General features: G+C 41.0%; 1 protein-coding gene across 1 annotated transcript in view; it reads left to right on the top strand.

Moving 5' to 3' along the window:
• Nucleotides 1-21,033, top strand: part of LAMA3 (laminin subunit alpha 3) — a 271,677-nt gene that overhangs the window by 23,459 nt on the left and 227,185 nt on the right. The window contains exons 2-4 of the mRNA XM_073631481.1: nucleotides 6,253-6,405; nucleotides 15,023-15,140; nucleotides 17,793-17,911. Coding sequence (XP_073487582.1) covers nucleotides 6,253-6,405; nucleotides 15,023-15,140; nucleotides 17,793-17,911 — 390 coding nt within the window. The remainder of the gene's footprint in view (nucleotides 1-6,252; nucleotides 6,406-15,022; nucleotides 15,141-17,792; nucleotides 17,912-21,033) is intronic.

Consider the following 21,033-nt stretch of genomic DNA (forward strand, 5'->3'; position numbering starts at 1 on the left):
ACGTGATATCTCCATTACGAATGCTAGTTATATCTACGGCTCGTACTTGATTCCGAGCATGCGTGGACTTTTGTCCATCGGACTTGTGTACACACGATCGGAAAATCCGACAACACACATTTGTTGGCGGAAAATTTGAGAACCTGCTAGCCAACATTTGTTGGCGGAAAGTCCGACAACAAATGTCCAATGGAGCATACACACGGGCGGACTTTCCGCCAACAAGCTCACATCCAACATTTGTTGTCAGAAAATCCGATCGTGTGTACGGGCATAAAGAAAACAAATTCTTCTCCTTGTTGATAATTAGTGATTTTTTTTAACCACTTGTGGACTGCCACATGCAGCCAAAGCGATGTAGTGGTACGTCGCTACCTGTTTTTGCATTTATGGAACATGCATGAGCACTCACCCGCCGACACCCACTGTGTACAGTCTGTCAGCAAGTCCAGGCCAATGATCCATGGCCGGAACCTGCTGATCGGCTGTGTGCAATCACAGCCCAGAGCCTTGTGTTCACAATCAACACAGGGCTCTGTGTAGAGGGAACAATCTATCTGTTTCTTTTCCCTGCAAAGCAGGGAAAAGAAACAAAGAGATCTTTAGATCCCTTTCACACTGGGGCGGTTTGCAGGCGGTATTGCGCTAAAAATACCGCCTGCAAACCGCCCCTAAACAGCCTCCGCTGTTTGTTCAGTGTGAAAGCCCGAGGGCTTTCACACTGAAGCGGTGCGCAGGCAGGACGGTGAAAAAAGTCCTGCAAACCGCTTTTTTGGAGCGGTGAAGGAGCGGTGTATTCACCGCTCCTTCACTGCTCCTGCCCATTGAAATCAATGGGACAGCGCGGCTATACTGCGGCAATACCGCGGCTATAGCCGCGCTGTACGAGGGATTTTAACCCTTTTTCAGCCGCCAGCGGGGGTTAAAACCGCCCTGCTAGCGGCCGAATACCGCTGCAAGAACGACGGTACAGCAGCGCTAAAAATAGCGCTGTTGTACCGCCGACGCCCCCACCGCCCCAGTGTGAAAGGGGCCTTAGTAAAAGCAGCACACATTACACATTGTTAGGCACACATTTACCCCCTTAATCACCCTAGATGTTAACCCCTTCCCAGCCGGTGTCATTAGTACAGTAACAGTGTATAGTATTTGCACTGATCACTGTATTTGTGTCACTGGTGATGTCAGTGGCAGTTATTCAGTACCCCCTAGAATGTCAGTATCATATTGCCCACTGCACTCGCAGTCCCATTATAAGTCGCTGATTACCGCTATTAGTATAAAAATTCCAATATATATACAGTATACCATAGTTTGTAGACGCTATAACTTTTCTGCAAAGTAATCAATATACACCTATTGGGATTTTTTTTCTACCAAAGACATGTAGTAGAATACATTTTTGACAAAATTTATGAAGAAACTTGATTTTTTTTTTCTTTTTTATTGTATGTTTTATAGCAGAATGTAAAAAAATATGTTTTTTATGTTTTTTTGTTTTCAAAATTTCCGGTCTTTTATTGTTTATATCGCAAAAAATAAAAAATCCAGTGGTGATCAAATACCATCAAAAGAAAGCTCTATTTGTGTGAAAAAAAATGATATAAATTTAGTTTGGGTACAGCATTGCATGACCACTCAATTAGCAGTTAAAGTGGCACACTGCCAAATAACAAACAATGGCCTGGTCATGAAGGTGGTAAAACCTCCAGAGCTAAGTGATTAAACAGCACCAGGGGTGCTACTTACCACAAATTTAGTGTGTCCTTTGTGCAGTAGAAATCCCCAGTCCTCTGCCCCCTAATACCCCCCACAGTGGAGATCTTCCAGCGCTGTGAAAATGAATGTCAGCGGTTGTACCTGTGACAGCCTATCATCAAAAGTGCCAAATATGCCCACCCTTTCCACCCCCATGCTCCATTCATAGCATCTGTACTATAGGTTTCCATGATGTAAAGTGCTCTGTGATTGGACAGGTGGATGAATGAACAGGACAGGCCTCGTAAAGCCTAGTACACGCGGGCCAAACGTCGGGCGACATAGGCCTGTGTGTACTGGAGTCGGCCGGCTTCTGTCGAACAGGCATGACCAAAAAGATCTGCAGATCGCCTCCTGATCAGCACTCTTAGCCAATGGCTGAGAGAGCTGACCAGAGTGTTATGGCGGGAGACCGTCCCCCTTTTAGAACACAATACCACAGCAGGGGAGATCGCTGTACCAATGTCGGATAGTTAGTACAACGGCTTGACCTGAGCTGTCAGGTTTTTTTTGTTCAGCCCTGCTGGCCTCCGCTCTAAAAGGTGGAGTAAGGCAAGCCATAGATGATTGGATTTTCTGTCGTGCAACCCACTCAATTCCCCCATCAACACAGTAAGTGTTGATCAGGGAATGCCTCCCGCAGCTTTAGCCGCTGGCAGTAGTCGCATGCCAAAAGTCTGACAGGCTGGTTGCACTGAAGTTGATCGATGGATCGCCTTCAGTACAATCAGCCTGCCTATACATTAATCCTGACAGGAATCTAGTGTCCTTGTCACTTTCAGTACACTGATCAGACATCTCAAACAATGTTATCAGGCTTCATAGTTTTCTCTGTGAACTACCGAACACCTCCACCGATTTTATATATCTAAGGAGTGGGGTGTCTGTAGTCCAAATCAGAAGGCCAGGAGGCGAAGTGAGGTGACTTGGTGGGGGATGGCACTGAGGCTGGTGTGTCAATATCAGGCACTCTGTCCTCACTGCAGCTCAGTTCAACCAATGATTATGTGACCTGGCTGCCAGCATCCTAGTAACCAGTGATGCTGTGTGCCATTGGTTGCTAGGATGTAAGTGGCTGGGCCGCACAGCATCATTGTTATGCAGCAGGTGTGTGCCGATAGATCAACTTGTGTACAACCAACTAGCCCTTACATGGATTGAAATTTCAATCCATGTATGGCCAGCCTTAGATTTTTAACCAACAATACATTTCCAGATAAGCAGTTTGCACTTTATTATTATTAGTGCACTAATTGAAGGTCAGTGAAAGTTTTGAAGCTAGTGGATCAACAATACAGCTAGGCAACTAACATTTTCAGGAGGCCAGCAATGGCAACCTCCATTTTAAGTACCTGAATTTGGCCTGTAATGACCTCTTGAAATCAAATGTACAGCAGAGCTAAGAATGGAAGAGGGAAAAGCAGCACAAGGAGACAATCAGGTGTGCTGTAGTGCAAGCAGCATGCTGATAGGATGAGAGGGCAGAGTGACAGAGAGATGCGTTTGTTAGTCTACTTCTCCTTATTTCACTGTCCAATCACAGGGTAGGGGAGAGAGAAGACCTGTAAATAATACCTAACTACAGCATAGAAAAACCAGGTCTTCTGCCAGACCAGACAGGGCTGTGTTGTGTAGGAGAGCTTTGTAAATCTATGAACTAGATGGACAGAAATATAAATCCCTTGGCAAGTAAAAGATCTAATTGTATCTGTTTATTTAGTTATTTGTTTGGAGTTTTAAGCTTTAAGAATATCTTATACTTTTTACAGATGTAAATGCTGGTATGTGCTAGAAGATCCATGCAGCCGTTTCTTTTTTCTTGATTTTTAACAGGCAGCCAGCCGTGACTGCGTGGAAATTTCTGGCACTCTGTGGCCCTTTACCCCCATGTGAATGAGGCCTCAGTGGCCAAACATGTGCAGTATATGAATAAACAGCAACAAGTATTTTTTTTTTACTATTAGACCCCTTTCACACTGGGACGCTTTTCAGGCGATTTAGCGCTAAAAATAGCGCCTGTAGAGCGACTGAAAAGCGCCTCTCAAGCCACCCCAGCTTTCACACTGTGGTTGCAGGACGGGAAAAAAAGTCCTGCAAGCAACATCTTTGGGGCGGTCCGGGAGCGGTGTATACAGAGCTCCCAAAATGCCCTGCCCATTGAAATGACTGGGCAGCGCTGCCGAAGCGCCTGCAAAGTGCTTCAGCAGCACGGCAAAACGGACGTTATTAACCCTTTCTTTGGCCGCTAGCGTGGTTTAAAAGAGCCCCGCTAGCGGACGAATAGCGCCGCTATAACAGCGGTAAAGCACTGCTAAAACTAGCGGCACTTTACCGCTAATGCCCGCACCGCCCCAGTGTGAAAGGGGTCTAAGACACAGTGGGGTTAAATGACTAAAACTGGGAAGTGCTCCACAAAATATTCCCATCCGTATCTCCCTCGTGCTGGAGATGCGGATCAGCAGATGGAAGTTATTTACATATATGGTGGGATTGTCAATCCATTCAGCCCCTCTGGTCACAGGTTTTTGCCATATACAGCAGTCTCTATAATCGACCTCTGTAGCCCTCCCCAGAAATAGCTCTACTATCCATGCTCCCTGGCTCCATAGCTTCCCAGAAACATACCTTATTGCGCTTTTTTTCTATCAGCTGCCAGGCAAATTATACCCCTGTTTTGGAAAACTACCACTACCCCCCCCCCCCCCGGCCTTATGGGTCTCCATGGTCAATGACATCATGCGCATGGAAGAGATGATAGCCCAGGATAATGACACTTGACAAATTTAAGATCTTATGGATTGACTACTCTGCATCGGACTCCTTGAAAAATTTGTTGACACCTCAAGGTCAACGCGGACACACAGTCTAATAGGGCGTACACACGGTCGGACTTTGTTCGGACATTCCGACAACAAAATCCTAGGATTTTTTCCGACGGATGTTGGCTCAAACTTGTTTTGTCTACACACGGTCGCACAAAGTTGTCGGAAAATCCGATCGTTCTAAACGCGGTGACGTAAAACACGTACGTCGGGACTATAAACGGGGCAGTGGCCAATAGCTTTCATCTCTTTATTTATTCTGAGCATGCGTGGCACTTTGTCCGTCGGATTTGTGTACACACGATCGGAATTTCCGACAACGGATTTTGTTGTTGGAAAATTTTATCTCCTGCTCTCCAACTTTGTGTGTCGGAAAATCCGATGGAAAATGTCCGATGGAGCCCACACACAGTCGGAATTTCCGACAACACGCTCCGATCGGACATTTTCCATCGGAAAATCCGACCGTGTGTACGGGGCATAACTATTCCATACAGGTTTTGTCGCACCAAGGTCCACTTCAAGCCCCCCCCATCTTTACCCCTGTCCTCTCTTCCATTTCCCTGTCTTCTCCCTACTTTTCTTTTCTCTCCTTCTTTATTATAAATATAACTTCTTCCCCACAGTCAGATGTTATATCCTTCCACCTGACTAACCCTCACGTCTCCTTGAACAGATTATTACCATCTGCTTTTGTTGGATGGTGGGATATTGGTGCTTTTTTCTTTTTTTGGACTACTTTGTGTTATATAATGGAAATGTGACATGCTTTGTACTACTTTTGCTATTGACGTCTGACTGCTATTTCTGTTACCTTTAAAGTGTAAGTAAACCCTCCTATTGTTTTCAGCCAAGGAAGCTGCCATCTTTGCCTCTGTTTAATCTACAACTGCCATGATGCTGCACATGTGATCAATTATAACACCAGCCATTGGATGGTTCGACAGTTTGGTTGAGAGCACAACCAATGGGAGTGCTGCATTTCCGGCACGTGCCGGAAATTAAACTGTTTTATGGCTGGGTTTACTACCGCTTTAATTTGTCAATGATAATAAACATATTTGACTCTAAAACAGGGAAGTGCAAAATCTGGTGCAGCTCTGCATAGAAACCAATCAGCTTCCAGGTTTTTTTTTGTCAAAGCTTATTTGAACAAGCCGAGGTTAGAAGCTGATTGGCTACCATGCACAGCTGCACACGATTTTGCACTCTCCAGTTTTAAACCCCTTTCACACTCAGCCGTCCGTCTGTTAACGCTAAAACACTGCTCGTTTTAGTGGAGCTTTAGCACTGTTTAAGCTTTTCGGCTGCTAGCGGGGCGCTTTTAACCCCAAGGTAGGGGTTAAAAACTGCCGTTTTGCTGTGTTTTCAAAACGCTTTTCAGGCACTTTGAAAGCGCTGCCCATTCATTACAATGGGCATTTTGGGAGCGCTAAATACAGATAAGATGTGAAAAGTCACACTGGAATGAATGGGAGAGGCTATTTCCAGCGCTAAAGTGCCTAAAAACCGCCCTAGTGTGAAAGGGGTCTTAGTAAATCAACCCCTGTAAGCTATAGCTGTCATATTAACTCTTTCAATTTATTCAAGGCCAATCAAGACTCATCATGTTTTTTTTTAAATTGGAGTATATGGTATGTATATTTATTTGCTTGTTTTTGTATTTTCACAGGGGCAGTTTTGTGATTTTTGTGACATTTCAGATCCTAATAAAGCATATCCTGCGTCCAATGCTATTGATGGAACGGAGCGATGGTGGCAAAGCCCCCCATTATCATTGGGGCTGCATTACAATGAGGTCAATGTCACTATAGATCTTGGTCAGGTAAGATAAATGAAAGTTTTATTTTATTTTATTTTATTTTAAAGTAGACAAATAATTTGCAGTGCTGATTACATGAAATATGATGATATACTTCCTTTAGGTTGGTCATAGTTGAACTGGTGTGGAACAATATATTTTTTTTTTTATTGAATATTTTTATTGAGGGAAAATTTCAAAAGTTACAGATATCAAATGAACGGGTTACAATGGTTGACTTCATGGGGTTAATTTAGTAAAGTCAAAAGCACTGTTCACTTTGCACTCTGTAGGGTCTCTTTCAGATGGGCGGGGGGGGTTAAAAAGGGCAACTGAGGTGTGGTTTTACCTGGCCGCCCTCCGGAACTGTAAAAATACAACCAGATGGATGCAGAGTTTGACAGGTTTTGATTTATAAATGCAAATCGGGTATGCACTTTGCAAGGGAATTTGCCTCAGAGCTAAATGAATGTGGTGAAGTTTCACATTATTAGAAAGGTTACCCAATAACATTCAAGTAAAATAGAAAAATATTTTTTTTTTCTTGTACCTGATTGGATAATGGAAGTCAGCAGAGCTTCACAACATAAACTAAGCTCTGGGGGAAAAAGTGCAACTTCCCTGGCAAAGTGAACATTAGTAAACATTAGTAAATCAACCCCATTGGATCTTGAAATTTAACAATATTTTTTCATTGGAGAATGTCCAATTGAGTTTGAATTTAACTAGGGAAAATGTTTTTCTTTGTTAATTGTGTAAGTGGAAGAAGGTTAGAAACGTTGTCACATTTTAAATGTTTGTCCTCACTGGAGAGAATTCTCATCAGTTTATGTCACAGAGATACAACAAAAAGTAAGAGGAAAAATCTGGCCAATGTACGAGGACAGCTGTCATCAGAACAGGTACCCCCTTGGGGAAATTTCCCCTCTAGTCCTGTTCCAGTGTTGACTACAATGTTTTTATTTACCTGCACTTTTTATCCCAGTGACCAGTGACAACAGGCACGACAATAAAAAAATGAAATGCATCTACCCAGTGAGGCCATAGAGAGCAATAAAAAAGGGACCCTCCCCTGCTTTCTTCAAGTCTATAAGAACAGTTTTGTCTGGCGTTTTACTTTAAAATAGTCAGGGGCTTTAGTGTGCTATTTTTGTTTTTTCCATCAGCAAACCTATTCAAAAAGTTTAATATCTGTCTGTCTGTCTGTCTGTCTGTCTGTCTATTTCAAAAAATATTCTTCAAAGTTTTTGTACATAATCACTGTACGGTCGGTTTCAGAGGGCTCCTGATATTATCCTCTGTCATTGTATATTTTTGTGTATTGGTTGCTAAGCTTTGCCTCTTTCTGTGGCTCATACAGGAACAGAACAATCTGAAGTCTAAATGACCTTAAACCTTTATACTAGATAAGCTTTATGAGTTCAGGTGAAGGGAATCATTCCTTTAGTATGAACTTTGACAAGGAGAGACTTGCAGCATTTTATTACATAAAATATGGGAAGGCCAGATGGAAAGGAATGCAGAAAACCCAACAAATGTCAAGCTGATTTTCAATACCGGAGAGATAAAGAAACATAAAAGAAGTCATAAAAGAGAGATATTGAGGGAAACACATACGTAAGAACAGAGCATATCCAGGAAAATATGAACCCTACAATACAAAAACATCCCACTGTCAGACTGTAGCCCCCTTCCCGGGTCTCCAGTCAGCTGCAGATACTCGAACCTCCCACAGTGCCTCCAGCTTCCATAGTGGCCCACTGTTCCCTCAGGCCCCCTGAGAGCCCTCCACAATACCCCCCAACCTCCCAAAGTGCTGCTCAGCCTCCCACAGTGACCCTCAGCCTGCTGCAGAGCCTCCAACCCTTCATAGCACCACCAGCCTCTAACAGTGCCCCCCCACCCCCAACCAGCCATGGGGCCCATCAGCCCCCTCCAGAAATCTCATCCCCTACAGGGTGACCAAGTTGGCTGCAGTTTTACATGCCCATACGTTTATGGTGTGATTATCAAATTTTATTCTTTACTGTTGAGGCATGGAATGTCTTGGAAGGATTTACTGGGCCCTGGTCTCAAAAAAGGTTCAGAATCCCTGTTCTATGTAATGGTATTCTCACCCTTTCCTCACTATCCTAACCCTATCCAAAAGTAGCTGGAATTCCACTTTCATTTTGTTGATTCTTAATAAATACTTAATAAAGTCAAAATAATGTTAGCTAAGATATCATTTAAGGATACTTATAATTCCATTTGTTATATCAGTGTTTCTCAACTCCAGTCCTCAAGGTGCCCCAAGAGGTCATGTTTTCAGGATTTCCCTCAGATGAAACGACTGTGGTAATTACTAAGGCAGTGAAACTGATCAAATCACCTGTGCAAAATAATGGAGAGCCTGAAAACATGACCCGTTGGGGCACCTTGAGGACTCTAGTTGAGAAACACTGTGTTATACTACATGATTAAAGTCTCTTATTATTGTAAATGCAGCTTGACATTTTACTGACAGTTTCAGCATAACTGCACAAAATCCCAAACATCTGTTATGTGTAATGGCTGGCATCAAATTCTTCTACTTACATTGCTTACAGATTTAGTGTAATACCCATACTGACTAACAGGCCTCCATATAAACACTATAAGCAGGGCTCTTTAAAATAACTTCATTTTAGTTTCTGTAATAACCCGTTTTAAATTGCACTTACTGTGATGCAGATGATCTCTCTTTGTACTACAAATATTACATTGTGATATTTTATGCTTATATTTAATTAGTTGTTTGGTTGGTTTGTTTTTTTTTGGCTCAGTGTTTTAACCATTGGGAACAAAGTACTGATAAAATGTAATTGCAGCTTAGATGTTGTGGCTGCATTGGTTTTCTTTTTTCAAGCTTTTTTTCCCCTTTATTTTCACCTGGTGATCCTGCCAGTAGCACACTTCCTTCCTAGAGTGAGAACACTCCCTTGCCATACTGTATCTATAGAGAAGCAGCATTGTCACTGTATGGCAGGGATCTACAAACTTTCTAAACAAAAGACCAGATTACAGTCCTTTAGATCTTAGGAGGGCCAGACTGTGGCCAGTGTGAGTAGAAACTGCCCCAGCATCCGTCAAGGTAGACAATGTCTAATTCTTGGTGGTTAGTGGGAGTAAAAAAGTCACAAAGGACTAATGGTAAGTAGGAGGAGGAATAGTGCCCCATCATTGGTATCACAGGGAGGAATAGTGCCCAGTCGTTTCTATCAGTAAGAGGAATTGTTTCTCATTGTTCTTGTCAGTGGAAAAAATAATGCCCCATTGTTGATTTCAGTGGAAAGAATAGATCAGCAGCATTTTCTCACAGTAGAGACCTGCACAGATAATCAGGGAACTGATTATCAGTACAGCCCCAACAGTGCCCAGCAGTGATGCCAGTCAGTGCCCAGCAGGGATGCCAATCAGTGCCCATCAGTGATGCCAGGTAGTCAGTGCTGCCTTTCAGTGCCCATCAGTGCCTGCCCATCAGCGCCGTCCATCAGTGCCCTTCAGTGTCGCCAATCAGTGCCCATCAGTGTCGCCAATCAGTGCTCATCAGTGCTGCATATTAGTTCCTCCTCATCAGTGCCACCTCGTCAGTGCCATCTCATCAGTGCCCATCAGTGCAGCCTATCAGTGCCCATCAGTGCAGCCACATCAGCGCATATCAGTGAAAGAGAAAAATTACTTATTTACAACATTTTCTAACAGAAATTAAGAAAAACTTGGTCTGGGCAGGAAGAGGGTGAAAGTGCCCAGTATTGAAGTTGTTAGGCAAACTGGGTCTTTGTTGATTAAGGGCAAAGGAAATTCCTGGCACTTCTGGATACGACAGAAGAAATGAATCACTCCATATGACAGCACTGGGCTGATCAGTGCTGTAACCTGAGTCTATAGCTCTGTTTAAAGTGATAATAAAGGATCATGCTTTTTTTAAATAATAAACATGCTGTATGTGCCTGCTCTGTGTAATGGATTTGCACAGAGCAGCCCTGATCCTCCTCTTCTCGGGTCCCCTGCCTTGGCTCCTGGCCCCTGCCAAGTTCAAAGTACAAGTTAATTTTAAATTTGATTATTTCCAGTTGTTTATGCAATGAAGACTTCCCTTCTGTCTTTTTTAAAATGGGAAATATTGCATGTCCCTCTACCCAGACAAACAATGTTGCTGTCCAAAGGTGTCTGCCTTACTACTTCATGCAGAATGCAGGCACCCTAAGATAGGAAGTGTGTTAGTGGCAGGATCACCAGGTGAAATAAAGGAAAAATACCTTTAAAAAAAAGAAAACAAATGCAGCCACCACATCTAAGGATTGACTGCAATATATTATATTTTTGGTTTTAGGTTCAATACAGTTTTAAGCCAATTTTAATTTTGTGTATTCTTCTAGCTGAAATAATGATTATGATCAATGTAGGTGTTAGTTAGCAACTAGATTTTGTCATGTTTCATTTGTAAGGCATCTTTTATTTTAGACCACCACTGCAGCTAAAAGCATAGCTTAAACAGAGCTATATACTCCCCTCTTGATAGAAATGATTAGCCAAAAACCTAACAGCTAATATTAATTCTTTGCTCTGTCGGGCTGTGCAGAGGTTTGTAAATCACAACACTGGCTAAACTAAGTTATATATCTTTTCACAAGTAAATCAGGTAATAAACCTATACCTACAGTGTGATAATCTTTTTACTTTTATTTCTGCTTTAACACAAATGATTTGCCTTAAAATACCTGCAGTATCCAAACATAGAAACAATTGTTGGCTTTCCTGTGATAAGGTCATACACTCACCGGCCACTCTATTAGGTACACCTTGCTAGTACTGGGTTGGACCCCTTTTGCCTTCAGAACTGCCTTAATTCTTCATGGCATAGATTCAACAAGGTGTTGGAAACATTCCTCAGAGATTTTGATCCATATTGACATGATAGCATCACGTAGTTGCTGCAGATTTGTCGGCTGCACATCAATGATGCAAATCTCCTGTTCCATCACATCCCAAAGGTGCTCTATTGGATTGAGATCTGGTGACTGTGAAGGCCATTCGAGTACAGTGACCTCATTGTCATGTTCAAGAAACCAGTTTGAGATGATTTGAACTTTGTGACATGGTGCATTATCCTGCTGGAAGTAGCCATTAGAAGATGGGTACACTGTAGTCATAAAGGGATGGACATGGTCATCAACAATACTCAGGTAGGCTGTGGTGTTTAAATGGTACTAAGGGGCTCAAAGTGTGCCAAGGAAATATCCCCCACACCATTACACCACCATCAGCCTGAACCTTTGATACAAGGCAGGATGGATCCATGCTTTCATGTTGTTTAGGCCAAATTTTTACCCTACCATCTGAATGTCTCAGCTGAAATAGAGACTCGTCAGACCAGTTTCCTGTTCTTAGTTGACAGGAGTGGCACTCGTTGTGGTCTTCTGCTGCTGTAGCCCATCTGCTTCAAGGTTCGATATGTTGTGTGTTCAGAGATGGTATTCTGCATACCTTGGTTGTAATGAGTGTTTTTTTGAGTTACTGTTGCCTTTCCATCATCTCAAGCCAGTCTGTCCATTCTCCTCTGACTTCAACAAGGTATTTTCGTCCACACAACTGCCGCTCACTGGATACTTTCTCTTTTTTGGACCCTTCTCTGTAAACCCTAGAGATGGTTGTGCATGAAAATCCCAGTAGATCAGCAGTTTTTGAAATACTCAGACCAGCCCGTTTGGCACCAACAACTATTGCATGTTCAAAGTTGCCACCAACAACCATGGCTCGTTCAAAGTCACTTTAATCCCCTTTCTTCCCCATTCTGATGCTCAGTTTGAACTTCAGCAAGTCTTCTTCACCACATCTAGATGCCTAAATGCATTGATTTTCTGCCGTGTTATTGGCTGATTAGCAATTAGTGATACCAAGCAATTGAACATGTGTACCTAATAAAGTGGCTGGTGAGTGTACAATCAATTATTTGGCACACGGATTCTTAAAACTTTAAAACTGTAAAAATGATGTATGATTGCTGTGTGGATGCATGTACATATCTAAAAATACCTTAATACAGTGTCATTCCTCTTATCTTGATCCAGCTGCCAAGTACTGGCTATGTGTGGACACTTTAAAGCTTACCCTGCGTAATGCCAATATTGTGCAAGGGGCAATAGAAAGAACTGTATAAGAACTGCATACACACTCTCATGTGGACTTTCAATTCCTGCAGTTTGACCTCTGAATGGCTATTTTTATGTCTCAAATGTCATTGATGGCTGATGCCTGTGTAGCCCCATTTAGAATCAATAAGCTGGCCACCTGTGGGACACATTGGTTTTAGTCAGTAATCTCTGGTAGAATTCAGTGTTGGCATATATCTATAATTGCACTTTAAGAAGTACAGAGTGTGTTAGGCATGTTTATAAAGCATTCTGTGTTCTCTAGGAAGGTGTTCAACTTCAACCTCTTCATAAAGAACATTTACCACTCAGATCCCCCAGTATAAACAAAGGAGCAAGTAACATTCATTGACTACTTCCAACATATGTCTTTCAAGATATTGTCCACTTTTCAAGACAAACAAGAACTGACCTCCCCACTGACTCTGTTCCACAGTCTACTTCTCCAAAAATCCTTTCCAATGTTCACTGATCTATGCTATCCTTTTTTCTTACACCCATCCCTCTCTTCCGGAATACACAGAACTTGACATCGCTCTATTACATGAGGACTGGGACAAAGCATTTATTCAAACGCATCGACTGTCTTTGGTGAGCAAAACCCTGGAACCTAGCTTTAAAATCTGTACCTGCTAGTACAATTGCCCCAGTACACTCCGCCAAATATATACCTTGGTCCCAGCTCAGTCTTAGAGATGTTACACCTACTCAGGAGCCATGTCCCATATCTGATGGTCTTTTTCCCTTCTCTTACTATGAAATTTGGGGACACAATCCTTGTGATCTATGGTAAGACCACTGGAGCAACTGTCCCCACTACTTGCGAAACCATTCTGCTTTCCATGCTCCTGGGCCCTACCCTTCTTTACATTCTGTACCCCTCATTTCTCTTCATTTGAAATGCAATAAAATTAGATTAAAAAATATGTTGTTAACTATACTTTTTACCCAGTTTTCAACCCATTGAATGTCACCTTCACAGGACATTCGCCATTCACATTTATTGTACTTATAGCGCTAACGCAGACCCGCTGTCCAGGGTGCTGAAATTGAGTTTGGATTGAGTACTTGGACAGAATAATATGAAACAATGAAATTACCTTCTTGTATTTATTTATTTATTACAGGTTTTTACATTGACAGTTCACGCAGAACTTTACATAGTGTAAATTCACATTAGTCTATTGACTATTCCCTAACTTTTGCTTGATGTGACATATACCATCAGTGCATTTGCCAACCATAGATATTACGTTTGCTGCAAATGTGGCATTGCAAATGTGCATGGATTTGCCAAGATATGTATCACCAAAATAGGAGACTTGCATGGTGTTTTTTTTTAATTTGATATTTTTCTGGATTTAGCTTGTAGACTTTCTCTAAATGTTTAATTTCAAGAGATTACTTTTATGCCAATGTGCCTACAGTGTAGCTCTTCCTACTTGAGGGCACTTCTAATCATTTATAAATGTTTTATGCCTTGGCAGTTAGGAGCCTGTTTGATGTTTGACAGCAGTGTGATTGTTGCATGACTACTTATAACAGCAAACTCAAGTAAGAACATGAATCAGCAGAGCTAAATTGTACAGCTGGCTCAGTGCCATGCTATTCCAAACACATTCCTCTTGGCTGGGTGTTACAGCCTTGTAAATGAACCAGAAGCCTACTACCAGGTGTATTGTACTGCTACATGCTTACTGTTTAGATCAATGGTTCCAAACCTTTTAAAAGTCACAACGCAACATCTTGCAGTCAAATATTTTGTGGACTCCTGTATTCTGCTACATAACAGGCTAATCCAACCCAAATTGGAGTAAGAGATATCAAGCATTTGCATTTTTAGCGCTTATCCAGTTCATGGCTTGAGCTGCTTGTGTTCTTTTCACTGTTGGAGTATTTTATTCTTCACCCCTCCACAGTTGTGGCACAACTCCAGCTAAGAATAAAATCCCAAAACCAGCTTTTACTCTGCTGCAATCCAGAGATTTCCCCACGGTACTTCTTTCTGCTGCTAAATGTCCTCAGTTTTAAGGTCAGCATCATATAACCCAGGTCATCCTGGACCCACCTCAGCCTGTGACTGGACAGTGTATAAAGAAGCAGTTCATCTCTTTGTCACTCTGCTTTTTGCTCCTATCAGCATACTTCTTGTCAGAACATGAACTGATTGGCTCATTTTACTCCTTCTTCCTCTCACATTGCTTGTATTTAAAAAAAATACATTTGATGATGTATTACTCATTACAGAGCTGTAATAATCTTTAAAGTTCCGCTTATGACCCTTAGGACCCTTATGCTTGAGGTCATTATAATGGAGGGAGCTCATGAAGTGAACACAACTTGGGGCCCACGGTACAGTTAATCCACTACTTTAAATCTGTGTACATTTTTAAGTTTAACAAGCACCAACATTTGCATTGGTCTTGACCAAGAATAGTAAAACATTATCTTTGTATTTATACTTTCAGCTTTTCCATGTGGCTTATGTTCTCATCAAGTTTGCCAATTCCCCTCGTCCTGATCTTTGGGTTCTAGAGAGATCCACTGACTTTGGAAACACTTACATGCCTTGGCAATACTTTGCTAGTAAGTACTATTTATTTTTCATTGTATATTATATACATTCATATTATAAATATCAGTATTCTTTTTATGAGTGTCAATGCAGTTTATAATGCATAATAAATCGGCCAAAGTTAGCTTAGGGTAACATCAGCCAATGAATATATGTATAAAGTTGACTGTACAATATAGCCATATAATTACAAATAGACTTTAAATGAGATGAGTCTTTATTTATACAATATTATAATATAATATTTTTTAGAATTCAAGGTCTGTTGATCTCTCTGAGTAAGGTATATGGCCATTGGGTTTTTAGTTCAACAAGAACTAAATGTAATAGTAAAAGAAGAGAAGAAAAAAATTGGGGGAAAGGGACACGCACCCTAACAGCCCCAAAAAAGTGATTGGGGGGCTTTATATAGTTGCCCAGATCACTTTTATTTGAAAGCCCACCAGTGGCTGTAAAAATCAATAGCAAGCTCACAGCTGCTACTGCACAAAGGACAAAGGGTTATCTAACTCAACCGAGTGTGGCCAAGAAGGGGCTGTGTTTGCCATTCTATTGTAGTTAGGTAGAATGGATACTCCAAATTCCCCAGATAACTTTTTTCATAAGAGTGAGGTTTTATTTACTGTAGGTCCCAAGCAGCCCCATATGAAAGTATTTTGTTCTGTACTATCCTTAGGCTATAACTGGGACTACCACAGGGATTTTTCTGAAATAATAAATATTTGTCATCTTGATGGCATCAAATCTTCCATTCCTTAAGATTTTAAAGTAGTTTCACATCTCCAGGAGGCTGTTTATTTTGCAAGAAAAATTGCTATAAGGACCAATAAGAAGGGGTTAAATTTATACCAATTTATGGTAAGCTGGCTGACCAATCAAACGTAAAGGTCTTTTGACCAGAGTCAGAGTTGTCAGAGTTTTAAGAGGCATTCCAAGAGTGACAAAAGCAGGAGCTGCTTTTTATGACCTCCTTCTGTAAATGCCAGTTGCCTGGCTGTCATCTGATTCACTGGATTTAATATTTCTGGGCCACTGACCCAACACAAGTATAAGAATTGGGCAAGCGTAAGAAAAGTAAGGGATCCTTTTTTGCACACTTGTTCAAGGTTAGTGTGTCAAAGTAGTGGAGCTGGAAGACTCATATGACAGACAGGCATTGAGCATTTTAAGAAGGTGAGGTCATGGTGGCAACCTCCATGTTTAACTTGTGACAGGTTTCCTTTAAGTGCTCCAGCTAAACAAATATACTGTATTAGCTGAATCAAGAGTGTTGATTTTGTCATTGCCTGAACCCAGGCACAGGTGTTGAATCAACTCTGTAGCTAAAATAAGAGGAATTTGCTGGCACAATGTCTGACTATGGTTTATTACTCCCATTCAGCATGTTCTTCAGTGCCCTGGTTTGTGAAATTCCAGCAAAAAAAAAATCAATTTATCCTTTCAGGGCCATTTCTAATATACTAACCGTGACGGGGGAACAATGAACACAGAGGTACCTGAAACAGTGAAAACAAACAGGGGAATTTAGTGTACATAGTCACTGTATTATGTATAATCTGAAAAGAATTAGCTTTCATAATCCTATTTTTCCATATGCACCCTCAATCTAAGCAAGCTAATGCATTAGCCATAATACAGCCCCTCTGCTTTTATTTTATCTGTGAGCACCAATGTATATCTGCAGTCCGAGATCCATGGAGAAAGAACTTAACAAGCCAACAACATTAGACTGTGCACAATCAAATATTTCACCATAAATGTGATGATATAATCTAGTATTCTTGAGTTATGTCATTTTTAAACTTTCATTTTTATGTGAATATAATGTAATGAGCTTTTTGCATTCTTCACTTTTCTTCTCTATGGATCCTGTAAACCAAGTTCCCTGCGATCAGGGAATCATTCTTATTTAGAAACAAAGTGTTGTTATGGTTGAAATAGATGGACTTGTGTTTTTTTTCAACCTAACTATGTAAATATGTAACTATATGTTGTATTGCATACCTTTTGCTTAGGATACCTATTACTTACTCCTAAAGCTCAGGTGGATGAGCTGCAGTTTTACCACCCACCTAAAAGATAGCATGCACCCACTCAGGGTTGTACAAATGCCTGAGCAAAAATGATACCCCCTGTCACTTAGGGCAGGCAGTACCACTGCCAAAAATGAGGCCATACAACCACGATCCAAATGCTATAAAAGATAGCAATAGAGTTCTATTCAAAAAGTAACCAAAATAGATGGACATACACTTTAAGGGCTATGGTTAGGGATAGGATTTGGTGCCGGACTGATGTGCTATATTTTGTGCTAAAATGTTAGATGGTTAATGATTAGAGAAGTGTGCGCTGGACCTAAACTTTGTAAACTGAACACAACATTTGTATAGTTAAATGCCCCTGTACTCGGGGATTGTACATTTAAAGTTACATGTATGGAGACCCCTTCTTGTTTTTCCCAATAGTAGTTTATACTGTTTAGTATTTAGTTTAATTATTATATATCATTGTAAAGCAATACACATATTTTGTTTTTATGGTTATGTTTTTTCAGCATATAAAAAGGTACATTGATTTTTTTGGGGGGAGATAAATGTAATTAAATAATAACCATGGTTGGCTCAATCTGCTAATTTAATTTTAAAAAATTGTCCCCATTCTAGATTCTAAACATGACTGCTTGCATCAGTTTGGAAAGGAGACCAAACAACCTATTATTAAAGACGATGATGTAATTTGCACAACGGAATATTCCCGCATTGTCCCTCTAGAAAATGGAGAGGTAAGTAAAGAGTTCAATGACATGAAATACCATTCATATCTGTAACATAATGGCTCCTGTTAATGGTGCATTTTCCTTTTCAGGACCCATTGTGATAGCTAATACAGGTTATCTATTGCATGCAAAACAATGACTCTCTGGCAAAGAGAATGTAAGAATAATCTAGTTTATTTCATAAGCTGAAATACCACTTAAAATGGGCCCCGTTAAGTTGTAGTTATTCAAATATACTGATGAAGGGCCCTTTAAATGGTGTCCCTAGGGGGCCAATCAGTTTACTTTATTGTACGTAGAGCACTGTACATTATCATTTCTTATGACTACCATGCCTTAAGGATTTATAAAAGTAATCACCTATGATTACTGGTGTATTTGTCAGACAGAATTGTAATTAGAGGTTAATAATGACTTAGACAACACATTTAGTGGAGGAGGTTTTTTTTCAACCTTACTAACTATGTAAATATGTAACTATATGTTGTGTTTCATACCTTTTGCTTAGGATACCTATTACTTACTCCTAAAGCTCAGGTGGATGAGCTGCGGTTTTACCACCCACCTAAAAGATAGCATGCACCCACTCAGGGTTGTAAAAATGCCTGAGCAAAAATGATACCCCCTGTCACTTAGGGCAGGCAGTACCACTGCCAAAAATGTGGCCATACAACCACGATCCAAATACTATCAATAGCAATAGAGTTCTATTCAAAAAGTAACCAAAATAGATGGACATACACTTTAAGGGTTATGGTTGGGGATAGGATTTGGTGCCGGACTGATGTGCTATATTTTGTGCTAAAATGTTAGATGGTTAATGATTAGAGAAGGGGGCGCTGGACCTAAACTTTGTAAACAACACAACATTTGTATAGTTAAATGCCCCTGTACTCGGGGATTGTAAATTTAAAGTTACATGTATGGAGACCACTTCTTGTTTTTCCCAATAGTAGTTTATACTGTTTAGTATTGCATTTATGCAATTTATGCATTTTCCTTTTCACGACCCATTGTGATAGCTAATACAGGTTATCTATTGCATGCAAAACAATGACTCTCTGGCAAAGAGAATGTAAGAATAATCTAGTTTATTTCATAAAGCTGAAATACCACTTAAAATGGGCCCCGTTAAGTTGTAGTTATTCAAATATACTGATGAAGGGCCCTTTAAATGGTGTCCCTAGGGGGCCAATCAGTTTACTTTAATGTACGTAGAGCACTGTACATTATCATTTCTTATGACTACCATGCCTTAAGGATTTATAAAAGTAATCACCTATGATTACTGGTGTATTTGTTAGACAGAATTGTAATTAGAGGTTAATAATGACTTAGACAACACATTTAGTGGAGGAGGTTCTGCTTTACTTAGTTGCACTCAAATAAGCTCCTAATTTCCTGTTTGAAATCTGTACTATGCTATCACTTACCACAAAGTTTCTCCCACAAATAGTCAAACAAAAATATGTTTAGCATTAGATGAAAATTATAAATCCACTAAAACATTTCTTTGAAGTTTGAGTTAGTTATCAGTAGAAATCTACTGTTCTTTAAACAGGTTTACAGTAAAAAAAAAAAAAAAAAGTGCAATAACCCATAACAGCCAACCAGAATTTGTTTTGCACTGGTTTGACTTAAAGAGTAACTGCACTTTTGTTGAGAATGCTGCTGCATTTGCAGGTTTCTAATGAGGAAAGTGGCAGGGCCTGCACCCATTTAGATGTGATTTGCTTTTGGGAGTATCTCACCAAAAATGCCATTTTTGTTGCTGGGGATGCTCAAAATCTGACTTTTATCTTAGCACAGACTCCTGGGAAAATCCATAAGCCAATCACATAAGCAGGAAATGACATTTCTGGGGGGTGTTCATTACACCATCTGTGTACAGAACATCTCCAGCTTTGCATATCGCATTGCATTTTACAGAAAATTACAGCGCTGCAGATTGAAAAGCAAAGGTCATTTGAATGCCAATTCAATTACAATATGACTTGTGTAGTAGCACTTGTATATGCTATATTATTATTTTATTTGCTATTTTTCCCACTAAAGTGGAGATACTTTTTAACCACTTGCCAACCATCCGCTGCAGTTATACTGTGGCAGGTTGGCTGTGCAAATCGCCGTAGGTGTACGTCAGGCTCGCACACGGCGATCTGTGGGCGCACGCCATCGGAGGCCAGTGGGGGAGCCAATCAACGGGTCTGGCAGACTCGATGTCCGCTGGCCGCCCGCAGTCATTCCTCGCAGTGACAGAACGGGGATCTGCCATAGTAAACAAGGCAGATCTTCATTCTGACAGGGGATGACACACAGATCCTTTCTTTCTGCTATGCAGGAAGACGGGATCTGTGTGTTGTTCCAGGCAGCCCAACACATTTAACCCCTTGAATGCCCCTGATGTTAACCCCTTCCCTGCTAGTGCCATTAGTACAATGTCAGTGCATATTTGTAGCACTGATCACTGATCTATGTCCCATTGCAGAGATTTCCCTTCACTTCCTGTCCCACAGCCAAACAGCAAGTGAGAGGAAATCCCTGCAAATTAAGGCAATTTCTTGGGGACCCCCAGGTCACCAGAACTAGTGTCCTCATTGGAAGATTTCATCTCTCTTACCTTTCTGGGGACAACCCAAAATGTGATTTTCTTTTACTTTCACTTTCAATGATAATGGTAAACAGGATAAATAGAGAGGGTGAATCTCCTTAACAGGGGGACAGACATCAACACAAACTGACAGATGTTCTAATCCCTATCCCCTCCATCCAAAACTGAAAAGAAAAGTTTTGCCTTTAGTTGTACTTTAACCACTTGCTGACCACCCTATATCAGATCTACTGCTACAGGGCGGACACGCTGTGCAGAATCACGTATATATACGTAATTCTGCACTTCCGGGTCTTGGTGTTTCGCTCTTGCTGTGATTTTACACAGCAGGGGTTGCGCAGAGGGTCCCGAGGGTGAATCCCTGGGGGCACAAACAGCACAAACAGCAGTAAAAACTGACAAACCTTCTAATCTCTCTTCAGTCTATCCAAAACTAAAAAAAAGGTTTTTCCTTTAGTTATACTTTAGGTTGGGTTCACACTATCTTCGCATGCAGCTCACAGCAGGGGTCTGGTGC

Source organism: Aquarana catesbeiana, linkage group LG05, assembly GCF_042186555.1.
Source record: "Aquarana catesbeiana isolate 2022-GZ linkage group LG05, ASM4218655v1, whole genome shotgun sequence".
Lineage (NCBI taxonomy): Eukaryota > Metazoa > Chordata > Amphibia > Anura > Ranidae > Aquarana > Aquarana catesbeiana.